An 18,630-nucleotide genomic window follows, 5' to 3' on the forward strand; every position below is an offset into this window, starting at 1 on the left:
TGAATTTATGGAAACAAATTTTGAACCACTTTTTGAAAATGATGATCTCTAAATTCTTTAAATAAACAAAATTTTGTTTGGATTTCATTAAAATGGAATTTCTATAATATATTTTATTGTTTTTTCTTCTGTTTTTTTTTCATCTACTAAGTAATAATAATTCACTTCCATCATTAAATTTTTTTTGTTTGTTTTTATAGTACATTTAATTTTTTTACACTTTTTTTTACAATTTTTTTTCTCATCTACTAAAATTTTTTATAGATTTTTTTTTTCTTCAAGGGGTCAATTCGAAACACTTGTAAAGCTTGTTTTACTTTTTTTTGATTGATTTTTAGTCCCTTGTTAAAATTGTAGTTTGTACATTTTTTTTGCAAAGCTCTTAAAATTTTCAACAAAGAACGGTAACTAACAAAATAAGGAAAAAACTTCAAAAAACTTGATGTCGGTCAATTTTTATTGCTTTTTTCTACTTAATAATATTTTTTTTTGTTTAAATATATTTTTAAAGGAATATATCACTATATGAAGATAGTTTTGTTTCTCAGAGAATTTTTAACAAATTTTTGTCATTTTTTGTTCATGATTTAAATTTCTATTTTTACAAGATTTTTTTTTTAAGTAAACGTCTTCTTAAGTTTTTTTTATCTTTTAAGTAACGTCGTCATGCGTTTTTGTCATTTTTTTTTTACAGAAATTTTTTTAAATAATAATGTTACAGAGAGAGAGAAGAGTTTTGTAATAGAGAGAGTAGTAAATAAATTTCAATCTGGTAACAATATACTTTTTTCTTTTTTTTTTTTTAATAGTAATTAATTGCAAGTACACGCTTTTCGTATCTCAGGGCGTCGTATCGTTATGACTTTGAGCGTGGCAATAATGGGGCTTGGATTTCCTCATCTGTGTTATTAGCACCAATTTCTCGTTGCACCGTGTAGTTTAAACTATTGCTTCGGTTATTTGGATTGAAAACGCCCAACGAAGTTGATATCGGGACGTTGACGGGTGTTGCGGGACCACTCATGCCATTTGAATGGGAATCCTGTTAAAGAAAAAAATTTTAAAAAAATTAATTAATTTTTAAAAAACTTAAATTTTAGATTTTTTAAATTTTTTTTAAAAAAGATTTTTCAAAATTAATTTTTATGAATTTTTTGAAAATTAAAAAAAAAAATTGAAAAATAATTTTTTGTTATTTTTTTAAGTTTTGCTATTTTATTAATTTTTTTTATTTGGTTTGTTAAATAAATTTTGAAAAAAATATTTTTTTTTTAATTTTCTAATTAATGAAACTTTAAAAATTTTTAGAAAAATTTAAAAATTAATAATTTTCTAATTTTTTTTTTTTGTTATTTGTCAACAAAAATTTGTTATATAAATTATATGACTTTTTTGGAAAATTAAGAAAATAAAAATTTTGGCAAATTTTGGAAATTTTTTTTTTTAGTTTTAAAAAATAATTTAATAATTTTTAAAAAATTTAAAATAAAAAATATTTTTTTTAAATTCTCATAAATTTTTTTTTTTTTTTTTAAATTTTTAAAACTTGAAGAAAAATTTTTAGAAAAATTAAAAAAATATTTTTTAAATTTTCTTCAAAATTTAATAATTTCATGTAACACGAAATACTTTTCAAAGTTGTAACGTCCTTAATGCATAAAAAATGATCGTGAAAAGCTCATTTTCACATTTTTAAAATTTTGTTTAATTAACTTTTAGTACAGACAAGCACCTTTCGACTGTTAAGACGCCTAATTAGCATCTCATTATTCTTCTACTTGAGCAATTGTTCAGTCAGTCATGGGAAAATTCTCTTTTTGTACAAGTTTCTTGGATCTCGATCGAGCTTCAGATCTTCAGAATTTGAGTTTCGCTCTAAAAGATGCCGCTGTCTTTGAATTTCTTCGCGTGGAACGGAGAAAAAGATTTTTTATGTGAGAAAAATTACTATCTCAAAAGTATCAAGACAAGATAATGAGCATCAGTAGCGAGATAAACAATAGACCCATATAAGATTACAAAGATGGAAATTTTTAAAATCTTATCTCTCTGTCAAAGTCTCTTGATTTATGACTGTGACGTGCAACACGAGATTGAGATTGAAGAAGAAGCCTCGAAAGATTTCGCTCAAGATGACTAAATTTGACTTTTATTCGGAAATTTCGATTTTTTTCACTTGATGGCATAACTGTCGAAACTTACGTTGACTATTGTCGTTGGACTTGCAGGTTTGCTCGCTTTTGGCGTATTTCCATTCAAATTGGGCACAGATGCATGCACACTCGGATCGTCGTCATCCAAAGAATGCAACAACTTTTCAACTTCATCGTCGATCGCATCACTTGTTGGATCGCCGCATCGTTGTTTACGTTCCATTAACGTAGCACGCTTCGCAGCAAGATACAGATTACGTTTGATGGCGAGATAAATTGTCTCGGTGACAGCTTTTACGGAGTAATCCGGTATGAAAGTGTGTCGAATCAAGGCATCCATGTTGAGAGATTGCAAAGATCCCATTATTTGCGATGGCGAATCAGCTGAAAAAAAAAATTTTTTTTCATAAAATGTGAAAAAATTAAAATTTTATTTGAAATTTCTTACCAACAGTGACATTTTGGATCAACGCTTGTTTACCAAAATACGTAAATGGACCTGCTTCGAACATCATATTCTCTTTTCCAACGAGAACTTCGACCCTTCCTTCCAAAATGAGGACAAAATAGTCGACAGGTTTTCCCGTTTGGTAGATGAACATGCTTTCGTCGTTCTTATCTTTGCCTTTGCACTTGATATGACGAACAATATCTTGGTTTAATAAGCGACGCAAGATCGTTTCCGATACTTGGTCGGGTTTAAATGCATCGAGAGCTGAAAATTTCATTATTTTAGAGATTTTTCACAAAAATTCGTGCATTTCAACTTACTTGTACTCAAATACTGGAAGGTAGCTAACGTTAATTGCGGCGAAATTCGCATCCGTTGATTATCCTTACGCTCCACAAATACCGTGAAATCGTGTTCCTTCGTGCGTTTGCGTCGCACTTTCTTCCTGTTGTCCGTATAAACATCCGTTTCATCCATAATTTCCGCCTGAATTAACTCCTCGATGACATCTTCCATCGTTACAAGCCCAATTGTCTCGTAGAACGGATCTCCGTCGCCTTCGTTGTTTACGCGATGAACAAATGCCATATGTCCCTTGTTACCCTCCTTGAATTGCTTAAACATTATGTCGAGTGTCAAATCATCAAACACAAAATGACACGGATTTTGATAAAATTCGCACAAAGTTTTAAGCGGCGTATTGTCATCAGGATCAACGAATGCCAAATCTTTGATGTACAACAACGTGACAATGTTATTTTTCTCTCCTTCGTAGACCGGAACACGAGAAAATCCAGATTTCATAATTTCAGATACTGTTTCGAAGTCGAGAATGGCATCGATGGAGAGCATAAAAGCATCTTCGATGTGTGTCATGACCTCGGAAACAGTTTTCTTGCGAAGTTCAAGAACGCCGGAAATGACATTCACTTCGTCGCGATCCAAGTCGTTGATGTCTGTTGTTACCTTTGAAAGGAAAAACAACATTTAATTAAAAGTAGAGACAAAAAGCTTTCAATTGTGAAAAATTTTATTTAAAAAATCGATTTTTTAATTATTTTGAAAGAAAAAGTCAAAAATACCAAATTTTTAACGGTAATTTTTTGAATTGACATTTACAAATTTTTTAATTAAAAATTTTATTTTTTTTAATTTTTTTAAATTTTACAAAAAAATATAATTTTTCCAACGAAATAATTTATTTTGAAAATCAGTTTATTTTTTCTTATTTCAATAAGCGAAAAATCAATTTAAAAATTTTTAACGGTAATTTTTTTGAATTGACATTTACAAATTTTTAAACAAAAACTGTCAAGATATAAATAAATTTTTATCTTCAAATCAGTTTTAAATAATTTTTGATATAAAATAAAAATTTTCAACATTTTTTTAAAGAAAAAAAATTTTTTTGAAATTTACCTTAACCAATTCCTTCAAACGTTCTCTATTGTAAACGTTTCCGATCTCTTCTCCCAACAGATAATCCAAAATCTTCGATGTCGGATACGAGAGGGGAAAAGTAATCAACATCACAGCTTTCGTTACCCAAATCGTTTTCGCACCTACTGCTAATCCGTGCCGCGAACAAATAGCCTGCGGCGTAATCTCACCAAACACGACAATCAACAATGTTGAGAATACAACAGCTAACAAGCCGGATGTTAAACCATCCAATAAAATTGTAAATGTTGAGTTAACCAACACATTTCCGAGTAATATACTGCAAAGTAAGTAATTTCCGTGATCGCGCACAGGCTGAATCGTTCGTGCATGTTGTTGCTCATTCTCCGTGCCCGTATTACACAAAATCTTCAAATCCGTGCGATCGAGTGACATTAAACCTAAATTAAGGCCCGAAAAGAGTGCGGAAAACATCAAACAAATCCCGATGATCATCAGCTGCAACCAAATCGGCAACATTGGCGTATGTACAATAAGTTTCATCCAATCGTCAGTGCCTTGAAACAAGAACCCTCCTTGATGTGTGGGCTTTGCGCAAATGAAATATTCTTCATCGACAGCGCCAAAAGTGACAGTAACCAAAGCACTTCCATCACGAATGGATCCCGGGCTGACTTTGAACACTTTTGTCGAAGTTACTTGACAAACTGTCGCATATTCGTCGCCTTTGTCGTACTTCGTAAATGCAATTCCCGTCTCTTCTGTGATACCAATTCCAAAAATTCGCAGCTCAAGCGTTTGATCAGCCATAGTTTTCGTTATTCCAGCATCATTCATGGAATGCTCCTTCTCGGCATGTTCGACACGAAACCCATAAATGCGAAATTCATCATCGGTATTGCTGAAAACAAGAAGAAGAGAAGAAAAAAATTGTTTATTATGAAATTTGTGACACAAAGTATCGATTCATGGGTAAGTTAAAAGAGTAATGTGAGAAGAACTTCCGTTGAAATGTTTAAAAATAAGAATTTGCTGACGATAAATTGCGTCGTTTGTAGTAAACATCTTCATTAACGCGTAAAAATGTTCAACAAAATAACTAATTTTTAAGTTTCAAATAAAAAAATTTGTTCAAAATGAAAACATTTACATTAGAATAAAAAATTTTAGAAAAAAAAAGTGAATCTAAAATTTGTTGATGAAAAAGTTTTTAAACTTGATTTTTTTAATGAAAAAATTTGGTATTTAAAAAAATATGAAAATTTTAAAGATTTAATTTGTTGAATTAGCAAAAAAGTGAATTTCAAATTTTTTAACGGAAAAATTTTTGAATTGACATTTATGATTTTTTTTTTATTAAAATTGTTCAATTTTGCAAATAATTTAATTTTTCGGAATGAATCATCGCAAAATTCTTTAAATAGTCTTCCACAAAAAGTCTAAAATATTTTGAAATTTGAGGAGCTTCGTTGCAAAAAATTTCATTGACGACTTAATTTGTATCGTCTTTGTTTACATTTTTATTCTTTCTTCATGCTTTTTTTTTGTTTATTTATTTTTTCATAAGCAACTAATTATATAAATAAGCAATTTTACATGCATTCTTAGGTTACAATGGCATGACAAACATTTTCGTTTCGTTTCAGTGTCAAAGAATTTAACACTTGGTGCATTCCTTCAAGTCGCTGAACGAACAGATGTGCAGTTGCGTGCCAAGAATGATAATCAAGATTTCGTCTATAACGAATTTTATGTAAATTCTCATCGTAAAGGGAGCTTTTTTCGCCACAGACAACAAAGAACGGACAATTTAATGAAAAAATCAATCAAAGTACTTCATTCAAGGTGATGCAATGTCGGTAGCTTTTCATCATGCACACGCGATTACAAGAGTTTTTTTCGTTACACGTGTCGACGTCAACATCGGCGCTTATCATTTTCGCATTGTTATCGAAAAACCGAACAGAATCGACAACAATGTTGACGAAAAATTTGATTTTTGCTGTAGTGCCAAAAATTTCGTCGAAATTGTGTCGATTCGAACTAAAATAACTCAAATTTTCGTTCCAACACATGAAAATTTCGTTGTAACGCAAATGTTGGTGCAATTCGCAGGTACTTAAATCTCATGGGAGAGACAAACATGACTCATCACGTTTATTTTTGGAAAGGCGATGAACATTTCTTGGCACTGAATTTCGATAATGGTCAGAGAAAATGCTAATCAATCGTTCGCTTGAATGAATGGAAATGAATGAAACTTGTTGTGTGCAGTATCTCTCTTCACAGTTGATCACGATAACAATTTGTAGTAGAAAAAAAAGCCGTAGTAAACAAACAATCGATTCATGTTGACTAATTAAATTATGACATTCTATTTACTTTAGAAGAAGAAGAACGAACCTGAACGAACAATCAACGTAATTTGAACGCTTTTTTTTTGGACAAGCGGAAACAAGTGTCAACAAAAATGAACGAGATATGGGTTGGAAGGCTTGTCAGTTTTATATGGAGCCATAAAATTGTGGAGAAAAAAGGTTCGAATGTCATTGAAATTATAAATAATGAGTTTATTGCAATGTTTTAACGTCTTTTTCAGACTAAAATTTGAGATTTCAAGCGAAATTATGTTCGTCTGTGTGAATTTTTAAATCTAAAAGACAAAAAATCAACAAACCAAATGATAAAAATTTGTGAAAAATATTTTTTTTAATATGAAAAAATTTACAAATCTTAAGGTAAGAAAAAAAAATAAAATCTTTAAAAACATTTTAGGCCGCTCCAAATTTTTTACAATGTTTTTGTCTCATGCCCCAAGTCAAAAATTCAATGAAGCAAACAAAAAAGTTAAAAATTCCATCAAAATTGACCATTTCTTGGTCTTTTTCCATATTTTTTTAAAAGAATTTTCAAAAATTTTTTAAAATATTTTAAATTTTTAAGAATTTTTGTATTGAAAAACGAAATTTAACATAAAAAATTCATTTTTAAAAATATATAAAAAAAAATATTTTTCAAAATTTTTTGACAGTTTTTTTTATGAATTTTTTTTGTTTAAATTTTTCACTTGAAATTAATTTTAAATCACAAAATCTCCATTTATATACCATAAAAATAACTAAAAAATTCATAAATAGCCAAAATTCTTTTAAATTTTGTCATTTTGTATGAAAAAGTATTTCAAAACTTTTTTTTTTATTTTGAAAAAAATGTTTTGTGACAAAAACATCGGAAAAAATTTGGAACGGCCTAAATTGAAAAAAGTTAAAAAAATTAAATAATATTTTCAAATATTTTAGTGAAAATGCGCTGTCAAGATCGATGAATTGCAATTGACTTTCTGCCTGAATGACCATCCAACAACATTTCAAGCATTTAATCACATGAATTAATTAAGAGAACGAACAAATATTGCGGTTGCTATTTTATTCCGCACGAACGTCAATTTTCCCTCATACCATAGAAAAACGCTCTGTGTATGCGTTTACAACATCGCATTATGAAATATTATTCACCCTAAAAATAAACCGACTCATGCAAGGTCGTTCGAGGAAAACAATCTGGGCGAAAAATCACGATAAACGATCGTTAAAAAAAACATTTCATTTAATATTCAAGTACTCTCTGAAGTAAACCTTCCAACATCATCTTTATCATCATCATTTTGGAAATATTGCATAATCGGGCAATTTTCAGTCAATTAAGTTAATAACCAGACGTCTCCCCGTTTTGTTTTCGTTTTTGTTCTGACTGAACAAATAGAACATTAACGCGTTCAACGAACGAGAACAGCGACTTTTTTGTAGTATTTTCTGACATCAACTGGATATCAATCAAAATGCATTGAAATGACAAATAACAAACAAAAAGATTACAAAACCATCAAAAAATCTTCAACAATTAACAAAAGTGCGTTTAAGTGACTCACTATTATAATTTTTTTCATGGTCACTTCAATTAAGCAAAGTGATTATTTATTTATTGGGGACTTTTTCAATCATCGACAATTACAAAGTCTTTACAAAAAAAGTGATTCAACAAGAGAGATAAGAAAAATTACACAGAATTCGTCGGCGAAATGACCTCGAGCCCTATTTTCATGATAATATGCAATAATTAAAAAAAAAAAGTTCAATAGAAGAGAGAGAGAGAGAGACAACTTGTCAAAACAACTTTTTTTTCGCTTGCAGAAAAAATGCAGTGTCTGTCGTAACTTCTGTTTACATAAAGTTCATTCGCCTCGTCGAGTCGCTACTTTTATGTGATTAACGTGCCCGGCTTATTATTACGTGCGTATGTCGTTGCTGCAATGCACTTTGTGGGTCATTCAGTTATTTATTTGTTAGCAACAATTGGATATCAACAGCACACTTACACTTTCCATAAAAAAAAATTACGAGGAGAAAAAAATGAATTAAATTGGTAAGAGGGTGACAATTGTTTCGATGGAAATGTTTCAAGGACTCGAAGCTTAAAAAACTTAAAAGAGCAAAAACATAATTTCAAAGAACTTAAAATCGAGTAAGAGGAAGGAAATATTGATTTTTAAAGCACAATAGGCGAGAAAATTGACACACTCGTATTCACTCTTTGTTTTTTATTTCAACGAAAGGGAAGACGACAATGCAGTGAAATTATTGTACATTTGTTGAATCGATAAACGATTGATTCGATTGCTTTGTTTGTCAATTATTGTCTGTCTCCCATTCATTCCATACTCGATGCAGTGACAGAAAAAGTTTTTGATCCCGAAAAAATTCTTCTAAATTTTTTTTTTTTTTAATTTTTTTAACTCAATTTTGTCTATTAATTTAATTTTTTTTTTCAAAAATTTTTATTTTTTAATTTTTTCAAAAAATTTTAAATTTATTTTTATAAATTTTTAATTTTTTTCAAATTTATAAAAAATTAAAAATTGAAAATTTTAATTAAATTATTTTTTTTTTCAATTTAAATTAAATTTTTAATTTTTTTCTTAAACTTTCCATTTTTATTTTATTTCAAATTTTTAATTTTTTTTGTTAAATTGAAAATTTAACATTTATTTGTTTAAATTGAATTTTAAAAATTGAAAATTATTTTTTTAAAAATAAATAATTTTTTTTTTTTAAATTTTAATCATTATTTTTTTTTAGATTCAAAAAAAACGCCTCTGTTGGATGTCATAAAACTACAATGAAATTCATTGGCAACAAATGAAAATGAGAGCTTTTTATGTGTGTCATTTTCTTATCGCCTTATCTTGCATTAGACCAGATAAAAAGTTATCACAGTTGTAAAAAAAGTGTGAAACTCACAAAGCAACGTTCCATGTCGAGAGAAGTTTCAGAGAAAATGATTCGCAACGACCTTACCTGATAAACTTGTGTTGCGCCCCGAGATGAACTAACGACGAATTCAGCGTTTCCTGATAACACAAGTACATTGTCTCGCCTTTCGTGAGTACGTCGCTCAATTCCAACAAGATCGATGACTCACTTTTGGCAATAACTCGCAGGATTCGTTCACTTTTATTGCATTTGTGGGCATCCGTGGCAATGTGAAACGAAATGTCGCGCAATTTGGGCAAATCGAAACCGTGTCCTCGTATCTCGAGATATTTCTCGGATGTGAGAACTTTGAGATTTGTGACGTTTAGGTGAAAGGCATCGCTTCCATCGCTTGTCAATTCACCCTCAACGTTCGGATCTTGAATGCTTGCCGCATTGGCGATGTTGTATCGATTGCAAAACAAAGACACGAAAAGCAGCGCGACAATCACACAAGGTTTCAATGATAAAAAGTGCGTTTCAAACGTCCACAATATCCTTTTGTGTGTTCTTCGACTCGTCCAAAACATTATTTTTTTTCTTTCTCTTTCGCCGTTTCTTATCAATTTTAATCACTACTTCACTATATTTTATGATATTGTACTAAATCACGGGCCTCTGCCTTCACACAACGCACGAAGACGACGACGAAACACATAAATTCACACACGACGAATATTTTGTAAATAAATACTGACTACTGAGGGTATGTGCTATAGAACTTTTTTCACTAAATATTTCTCTTTTTTTTACGAGTGAAGAATAAATTTTGCAATAAACGGAGAGTAAATGATGATAGAAACGAACGTTAGACGTCAACGATTAATGTTATAACAATTCGCGGATTAAATGCATTTTTTCGGATTTTTTGTGGCAATTTTTCCAAATTTTTTGAGAGAAAAAAGTCAAATTTTCACAGAGCGATAGTTTTTCGTGTGTTGACGATTTTTATAGCGAGCACTTACTGAACTAAATACACAGAGGCAGCGCATGCGGAAAGAAATTTTTTGTAAAGGGCCCTTTTTTGACGGATTTATTTTCTTTTAGAAAGGAAAATTCTGAAATTTTTTTGAAAGAAAAAGTTAAAAAAAAAAATTAAAAATTGAAAAAATAAAATTTTTTTCAGAAAAAAAATTATATTTTTCAAAAATTTTAATTGAAAAAATTTTTTAAAATTTTTAATTTTTCAAAAAAAAAATTTTTTAAAAATTTTTTGAATTTTTTGACAAAAAATTTTTCAATTTTTATTTTTTTTAAATTTTGAAAAGAATCTTAAAAAAATTAATATTTTTTTTAATTTTCAAAAAATTTGATTTTTCATGAGTTTCAGCTAAAAATTCATCAAAACAATCTCACGAGGGCCCAATATTGTATTGCCTCTATACATGAAACACTTTTCCATCTCTTTAAACGTCAAAATAAACGTCATTCGGAACAGCTGTTTGCTATAACCGGTACACAAACGAGAATTCAGGTGAATCCAGAGATAAATTTAGAGATTTTTTGCGGAAACAAAGGCGAAACAAAGCAACAATGAACATGTCTGAGGCAATTGGACAACCGGATCAACTCGAGTTTGCCGGAAATATGTTGGAGAGACACGAATATCAGGATCAAAAACCATCAATTCTCGAGGTACGTACAACGCGAGGGAAATACAGAAAGCGTCTTAACCTAAAAAGTTACAATTTCAACTGAAATTTCTTGTTTTCTTTGTTTTTAATGTTTCCGAGAAATTTTGCTCGAACAAAAATAACTTTGAAAACGTGAAAAATGGAAAAACTAATGAAAATTTTTGAAATTTCAATAGATAACGGGTGTCATGCAACATGGAATGGCAACAGCAAGCGGATTAAACGATTATGATTACCAAAATTTGACGAGCCTCTCCGGCGGAATGAAGAATTTGAATCAAATTGCGACTGTGAACAAAGTTCCCATACCAAATGAGATTATGGAGCATTTCAAACGTAAGATTTTTAACTTTTTTTGATGAAATTAGATTTTTTAACAAAAAATATTCTTTTAGACATCAAATGTCATTGCATGATGGGACTTTTTCCTGAAATAGGACGTGCTTGGTTGACAATCGATTCAGACATTTACGTAAGAAATCACCTGTAAACCTCAAAAAATTTTATTTTTCAAAAAATATTTTTTTTCTTTTAGATTTGGACTTATGAACAATCCCGTGACGTCGCATATTTCGACGGATTGAGCGATTTAATCGTTTCCGTTGGTCTCGTTCAACCCAAACCAAATGTGTTCATCAACGACGTCAAATATTTGCTCGTTCTCACAACTCCTGTCGAAATTGTCGTACTTGGAGTAACGTTCGGGGAAGGAAACAAAAACGCCATTAGTCCTACTCGATCGTTTGCGATGTACGAAGAGATGCAATTGCTCAACAAACCAATTTTTGTACTAAATACCGACAATGTCCCGATAAATGTAATTCAAGGAACTCGTGATGGAAGAATATTTCTCGGCGGAAAAGATGGATCTTTGTATGAAATCGCCTATCAAGCTGAATCAAATTGGTTTGGAAAGCGTTGTAAGAAGATAAATCATTCGCAAGGCTTGATTTCGTACATGGTTCCTGGATTTTTGAAAATTTTCTCGGAAGTTGATCCTGTTTCGAAAATTGCTGTCGATGATTCGCGTCAACTTTTATATGTACTTTCGGAAAAGGGAGCAATTGAAGCATGGGATATTGGGACAGATTCAAACCAAATGCGGAGATTGGCGAGAGTTTCACAGAACGAAATTGCGAATAGTGCAAGCAATATCCTGAAAACAGTAGATAACACAGTATTTAAGCCCGTTACAGCTTTGTGTCCTTTAACGCAAGATGATTGCCCGAATTTGCATCTTTTGGCAATTTCTCATAGCGGAGTCAGATTTTACTTTTCGACATCGACATTAATGGTAAATCCAGCAAATTCTCAACCGACTCCCGAACAACGTCATCATGGATTGTATTTGATGCATGTTCGACTTCCGCCCGGATATACGCCAAATACGACAGTTGGAAAGCCGAAACAAGTTCACAGTGCATTTTACAAAGATGGATCTTTGTTGATGGTATCGACGCCGACTCAAGATCAAGACTTACTTTTCTCCCTGAGCTCCGAACCTTTTCCCTTCAGACAATTTTTGGCAGAATCCTCGACTGTTATTCCCTTAGATGGGCAAGTTTGGGCAGTTGCAGAGACCCGAACACGTCAAAGTTGCGTCATTAGTCAAATTCGTCAAGCACAAACTCCGCGGAAAATTGTTTTGCTCACGAATCAAGGAGCTCATATCGTCGCGTTGCTCAAACCCGTCGATTTATTGCAACAACTTCTCATCGCGTGTCACGGGCCTCATCATGAAGCAGTCAAAGCCTACTTTCAAGCACAAACAGAACCTCAAGCATGTGCAACGTCACTCGCTTTGGCATGCATGGAACAAGTTCGCGGTACAGAAGTCGTTCAATGGGCAACACAAGCGTTCTTGCTGTACGGCGGAGAACCTCATTTTGGCGTCGCGCCGCGTTATAATCAACCAATAATGCAACAGCAGCAGCAACAAGCACAATTTATGGATCAAACGATGGTTCAATCGAATCAAAATAGCCCGCCAAAGATGTACATGAGCACTCCTTTCCCCGGAAATCAACGCCCTGCATCGCAAGTTCAACAAAGTTTGATGCAACAAACGCAATTTCCCGCATCGCCAATACATAATTCTTCCTTTGGCGGGCAACAAATGCCTGTGTCGCCGCAAATTTCGGCAATTCAACAGCAACAGGATCAGAGTAACTTGAATTACAGCGCGAAACATGCGGGACTTTATTTGCACATTTCGCGAATGATGAGACTCGTTTGGAAGAGACGTTGTATCAATCAGAATTTGACGAGTGCGTTGAGTCAACAAGAATGCGGAGAGCTTTTGCAAGACTTGTATGCGATAAGAGCATTTTTGGAGATTAATTCTGTCAGTCATTTGATTGGTAAGTACAATTTTTTTTGAATTTTTTACTTAAAAATATTTTTTTTGTATTGTTTCGTCAAATTTTTCAGAAAATTTTAGTCGATTTTTTTAATTTATAGAAAAAAATCGATAATTTTTTTTTTCAAATTTTTGATATTCATAATTTAAGTTTTTTATGAAAATTTTAATTTTAACTTTCTTGAATCAAATTTCAAATTTTTTTCTGAAAATTAAATTTTTTTTTTCGGGGAAAATATGATTGTTCATCAAATAAATTTTTTCTTCGATTCGAAAAATTTCAAAATTTTTACTTTTTTTCTAAAAGTTTTAATTTTTCATTTTTTTTGTGAATCGAATCGATAAAAACTTTATGACTTTAAATAAACATTTTTTCGCTTTTGAAAATCATGAATTTAGGTAGAAAAACCCAAAATTTCATCATTTTTAACAATTTTAATTCAGATATAGAAAAAAATCTAAAATTTGAACATTATTTCTTCATTTATTTTCTCGATGATAACTAAACTTCACAAAAAAACTGAACTTTCATATAAAAAAATTCAATAAACGAAAGCCTCATGGGCTCTTTTAATGCCATGGAACTTGATTCGGATGCGTAATTGTGCCTCGTTTAAAGTACTGCGTTGTTCTTGAATTATTTGGTTTGTCATTTGCGCCCGGCGGTAATTGTTCTTGAAACAAATTTGCTTGCGATTGAGGAGCAAACATGCAAACGCATCGCCAACTCTTGAGATAATTTTGTTTCCACAAACGAACGAATCCATCGTCGCATGTCGCTGCGAGCATTGTTCCCGTAACGTTCCATGAAACGCGCCAAACACGAGGCTCAACGCCGCGATCAGGAACAACTTGCGTCTCGGCAACTTGTTGAGCGGGTTGAATATCCAAACGATTTGGCGAAGATGTGTCTCTACAAAGAAAAATTTTATAAACATTTTGTGAAAAAAATTTTTGCAAAGAAAAAACTCACAAAATGGGTTTCAAGTTGAAAATGTGCAAATCTTTACTCCCAACAGCTAATGTGTGATAACTTCGACCCAAACTTGGAGCAAATGCCAAATCATGAACTTCATCTGTGACAGCGTTAATTGTTTCTGTTTTTGCCCATCGACGTGCATTTTCGCTGTATTCAAAGATGAAAACTTTTCCCGTTCCTCCCGCGACGTTCGAATCACTTCCCGCCGCAATCATTGGAGCATGCAAGCGATATAACGAATTATTCCACGAAATGCAACTCAGTGTCATTTTGCAATCGATTTCGTGTTGCAAAGTCCATTGACTCAAATTCGTGATTTCAGGCGCTTCGTAAATCCGAATGAATCCATCAGCAGAAGAAGTTGCAATCATCAAACCGAGATGTTTTGGCCCAAATTTACAATCTGTGACATTAACGCGAGAATCAACCAAATTTGTCTTCCGAACCCAACGACGAGTTGGCGGAGTCAAAGTTTGCGTCGATTTTTCTGCTAAAGATTCCTCCCAAACGGAAACTGTTCGATCAAATGAACAAGTTGCAAGTACTTGACCGAATTCGGGATGCGCCCATGATAAACGCCAAACACTTCCGGAATGACTTCGCCAATTCGCGGTACAAACCCATTCACCGTTGTCTTGTTTGTCGAAGATCTGAAATGAAAAAAAAATGTTGAAAAATCCGAAAAAATTGGAAAAAAATAAAACGCACTTTGACTGTTTGATCAGAACTGCATGTTGCAAATCGAATTCCGTAATAATCGTATTGAACGTCGTGAATTAAGTCTTTGTGATCTGTATGGATGGTTGTTGTTTCGAACATTTTGCACTTTTTAACGGGTTTCGGGGAGAAATTACTTAAAAATCAACAAAAACTCGAGAATTTTATTTGATAAGCCGCCAAGTGTGAGTCTTGTTTTGATTCTTTTCGCTTGACGTTTGTGACAGTTCAATAGTTGAAGAGAAAACTTGAAACAGAGAATTTATTGTACAAGTTGCTTGTTTGATATTTTGACGAAATCAGTTGAATTTGAAGTTTTTTTTTATTTTTATTTTTTTCTTTAAATTTTCTTGAAAATTATTTTGAAATTAATTTTAAATTTTTTTTCTACGATTTTTAAAATTTAAAAAAAAAAATTTTTTACGATTTTTAAAATTTTAATTTAAAATTTAATTTATTTTTCATTTTTTAATTCACAAATTAATCTTTTTTTATTCTGAATTTTTTTTCTTAAAATTTTATTGAATTAAAAAAATTTCTTGAAAATTATTAAAAAAATTTTTTCTTCGAAATTTCTTGAAAATTAAAAAAAAAAAATTTCTTGGAAATTATTAAAAAAATTTTTTTGAAAAATTATGAAAAAAATTTCTTGAAAATTATTAAAAATTATTTTTCTTCTAAATTTCTTTAAATTATTAAAAAAAATTTTGAAAAATTATAAAAAAAAATTCGTAAAAATTATTTTAAAATTTTTTTTCAAAATTATTAAAAAAATTTCTTAAAAATTATTAAAAAAAATTTGTAGAAATTAATTTTAATTTTTTTTCTACAATTTTTAAAATTTAAATAAAAAATAATTTTTTAAATTTTTTTTTCACATTTCAGGTCTCATCAAATTGAACTCCCATGGACAAAATACCGTTAATTCGATTCAATCGAGCATGTATGGCGGCACAACGTTCCCCACACACTCCCAAACTCTCGGAAATTTGCAGAAAAAGTCAGCTGAAGAAGCTCAAGCGGAAGAAAGAAAATCTTTGGAAGCCTTAAATCGCTTCATTCGTCATGCAACTGAAGTCGTCGCTCTTTGGAAAATTTTAACTGAACATCAATTCCATATCCTCATCGCTCAACTTCCGCAAGAACAACAACACATCCTTGCTGCTTGCACTTTTCGTGACTTAATCTTGCATCGTGCGGATATCTGTGCCGTTTTAATCGTAACTTTGATCAACACTTATTTGAACGACAGTGCAAGTGTGAGTTCAATTTCCTCCAAATTACGCGATGTTTGCCCGTCGTTATATCGTCACGAAGATGCTGTAAGTCACAAAGCCACGGAAATTCTCATGTTGAGCAAAAATTGCACGGATTACGACGAAAAAGAGGAACGTTTACGCACAGCTTTGCAATTATGCAAAAGTGCAGCTCCGAAATTGCCTCTCACGAACATTTGTCAACAATTTACGCTGTCGTCGTTTTATCAAGGCGTTATTGAACTTGTTGCTACATGCGCTCAAAAAGTCGATCCGCAAGAAATTGCCTTTCATTATTACAAAAATGGCGAACCAGTTGAGGATCAAGAAGGTTTCATCGCTTATAACACTCGTCGCGAATTTTATCACGAAGTCAAGGAGATGCTCGAGACAGTTTATCAAAACTTATGCAATGCGAATGTTACTGTTGATATGACACGCGGCACAGGAATGACCGAAGAACAAGATCGAAGCATCAAAAATCAAGTTTTAAAAATTGTTCGTTATGCGCTTCAATGTCCCGATAAACTTTTGCATAACGCAGTTTACGAATGGCTTCTCAATCGTGATTTGTTGTCAGAACTTCTTGGCTTGTCTGAGCAAAGTTTGGGCGAATTTTTATCAAGATCCGTACAAAGAGCTCCCGAAAACCTCAAATTATCGGATTTGCTGTGGAAATATCACGAGAGAAATGGACAACATGCAGCTGCGGCACGCATTTTGGATAATTTGGCATCGAGTGAAACGGAAACGATTGACTTGCAACAACGTATTGAGTATTTAGCACGTGCCATAATGTGCATGAGAAGCGAATCTGTAGGAGCATCTGCTCAAAATGGCGTCTTATTGAAGGAATTGGAAGACAAATTGGAAATTGCACGAGTTCAAAAACAAATTTTGGATGCCGTGCAAACGTTTACAGCAACAAATAACACAAAAGATGCAATTAGAAGTCTTAATTCGAGTCTTTATAATATGACTCATGTAAGTTTTTCATGAAAATTTTCTTTAAAATTCATTTTTCTAACGATTTTTTTTTAAATTTTAGCTTTATTCCGACTTTTGTGAAGATTTCGACTTATGGGAATGCAAATTAACGATTTTAAATTGCTCACATCATAACGATCCGCTCTTAATTGAGTCTGTTTGGACCAAAATTCTTGATAAGGAACTCCAATTGCCCGAAACGAACACAGAAAAAGTCAAGCACATGTTGTCAAAAGTTCAAACTTTAGCTGCTGAATATTTCAATGGAGGACATTGCTTCCCATTACGTGAGTTTTTGACAAAAATTTTAATTTTCAACAATTTTTATTAAAAAAATTTCATATTTTCAGCTTTTATTGTTCGTGAATTGGAAGTTCGTTGTTTCAAATTGCGTGTTTATGATTCGCCTGTACCGGAAGCTCTTCTCGCGATGAACATCGATATTGATTCTTTGTTGGAAATTTATGCCAGGTAATTTTTTTTTGCTTTTTTGATGTTCATAAATGAATTATTTCATGATTTTTAGTATGGTTTCCATGAACGAGCGTGTTTGGGCAACAGAAGATGATGAACTTTATCTCGTGCGTTCGACAACAAAGTTACTTTCGATTCTCGCCGCTCAACCAAATCTGATACATCCGAAGAACAGACGTCGTATGGTAGCAAAGTCGCAAGATTTGATCTCGGCGTGCTTGAATCTTTTGTACACGAAGCCAAATACCGATGAATACATCAATAGTTTGCGGGAAATTCAGGTTAAATTGCAACGAATCATTTGAAAAGTGTCATATTCTTATTTTTATCGAGATGAAAGTTGAAAACGTATGCAAGTTATATTAAAATATTAAGTACTGATTATTTTTTTGATGTTTAAATAAAGTTAATTTACTAAAAATTTAATTAAAATTAATTTTATTGAAGAATTTTTTTTCGAAGAAATATTTTTTTATGTGAAAGCGTGAAAGTAAAGATTAAAATTCATAATTTTACTCTTTAAGACGAAAATTTTGGATACAAAAATTTTTAAAATCTGTTGATTTTTTAAAAAAATTGTTTAAAAATTAAAAAAAATATTAGGTAAGAGTAATTTTTGAACCGAAAATAATTAAAAATTGACGTCTTTTAAAAATACTTGGTTAAAAATTAAAATTAAAAAAAAAAAAATCAAAATATCTAAATTTTTTTCAAAATATTTAATTTCTTAAATTAAAAAAAAAAATAATTTTTACTTAATTTTTTTTTTAAATGTCAATTTTCTTTTCTTTTCAAATATAATATTATTAAAAAAAATTAAAAATAAAATAAAAAAAAATTGAATTAAAAATCAAAAATTAAAAAAAAATAAATTGATAAAAATAATATTTCCAAAAAAAATTTAAGAAAA

General features: G+C 31.3%; 3 protein-coding genes across 3 annotated transcripts; 1 reads left to right on the forward strand and 2 right to left on the reverse strand.

The window, feature by feature from the left end:
- Nucleotides 1-633: 633 nt before the first annotated feature.
- LOC134830333 (unextended protein) lies at nt 634-10,256 on the reverse strand. Its single transcript, XM_063843780.1, has 6 exons — nt 9,360-10,256; nt 4,024-4,906; nt 2,925-3,570; nt 2,602-2,868; nt 2,203-2,537; nt 634-1,042 (listed from the first exon to the last, which is right to left on the reverse strand). The coding sequence occupies exons 1-6, from the start codon at nt 9,842-9,844 to the stop codon at nt 857-859; spliced, it is 2,802 nt and encodes a 933-aa protein (XP_063699850.1). The 5' UTR covers nt 9,845-10,256; the 3' UTR covers nt 634-856.
- A 492-nt stretch (nt 10,257-10,748) lies between these two features.
- LOC134832589 (nuclear pore complex protein Nup154) lies at nt 10,749-18,139 on the forward strand. The gene is made up of 8 exons (XM_063846667.1): nt 10,749-10,949; nt 11,125-11,284; nt 11,344-11,420; nt 11,484-13,308; nt 15,889-17,243; nt 17,308-17,533; nt 17,597-17,717; nt 17,773-18,139. Exons 1-8 carry the CDS (start codon nt 10,848-10,850, stop codon nt 18,023-18,025), a joined length of 4,119 nt encoding a protein of 1,372 aa, XP_063702737.1. The 5' UTR covers nt 10,749-10,847; the 3' UTR covers nt 18,026-18,139.
- On the reverse strand, nt 13,778-15,210 carry LOC134832590 (nucleoporin seh1). Its single transcript, XM_063846668.1, has 3 exons — nt 14,995-15,210; nt 14,281-14,936; nt 13,778-14,220 (listed from the first exon to the last, which is right to left on the reverse strand). The coding sequence occupies exons 1-3, from the start codon at nt 15,103-15,105 to the stop codon at nt 13,878-13,880; spliced, it is 1,110 nt and encodes a 369-aa protein (XP_063702738.1). The 5' UTR covers nt 15,106-15,210; the 3' UTR covers nt 13,778-13,877.
- Nucleotides 18,140-18,630: the final 491 nt, after the last annotated feature.

Source organism: Culicoides brevitarsis, chromosome 2, assembly GCF_036172545.1.
Source record: "Culicoides brevitarsis isolate CSIRO-B50_1 chromosome 2, AGI_CSIRO_Cbre_v1, whole genome shotgun sequence".
In the NCBI taxonomy this organism is placed as follows: Eukaryota; Metazoa; Arthropoda; class Insecta; order Diptera; family Ceratopogonidae; genus Culicoides; species Culicoides brevitarsis.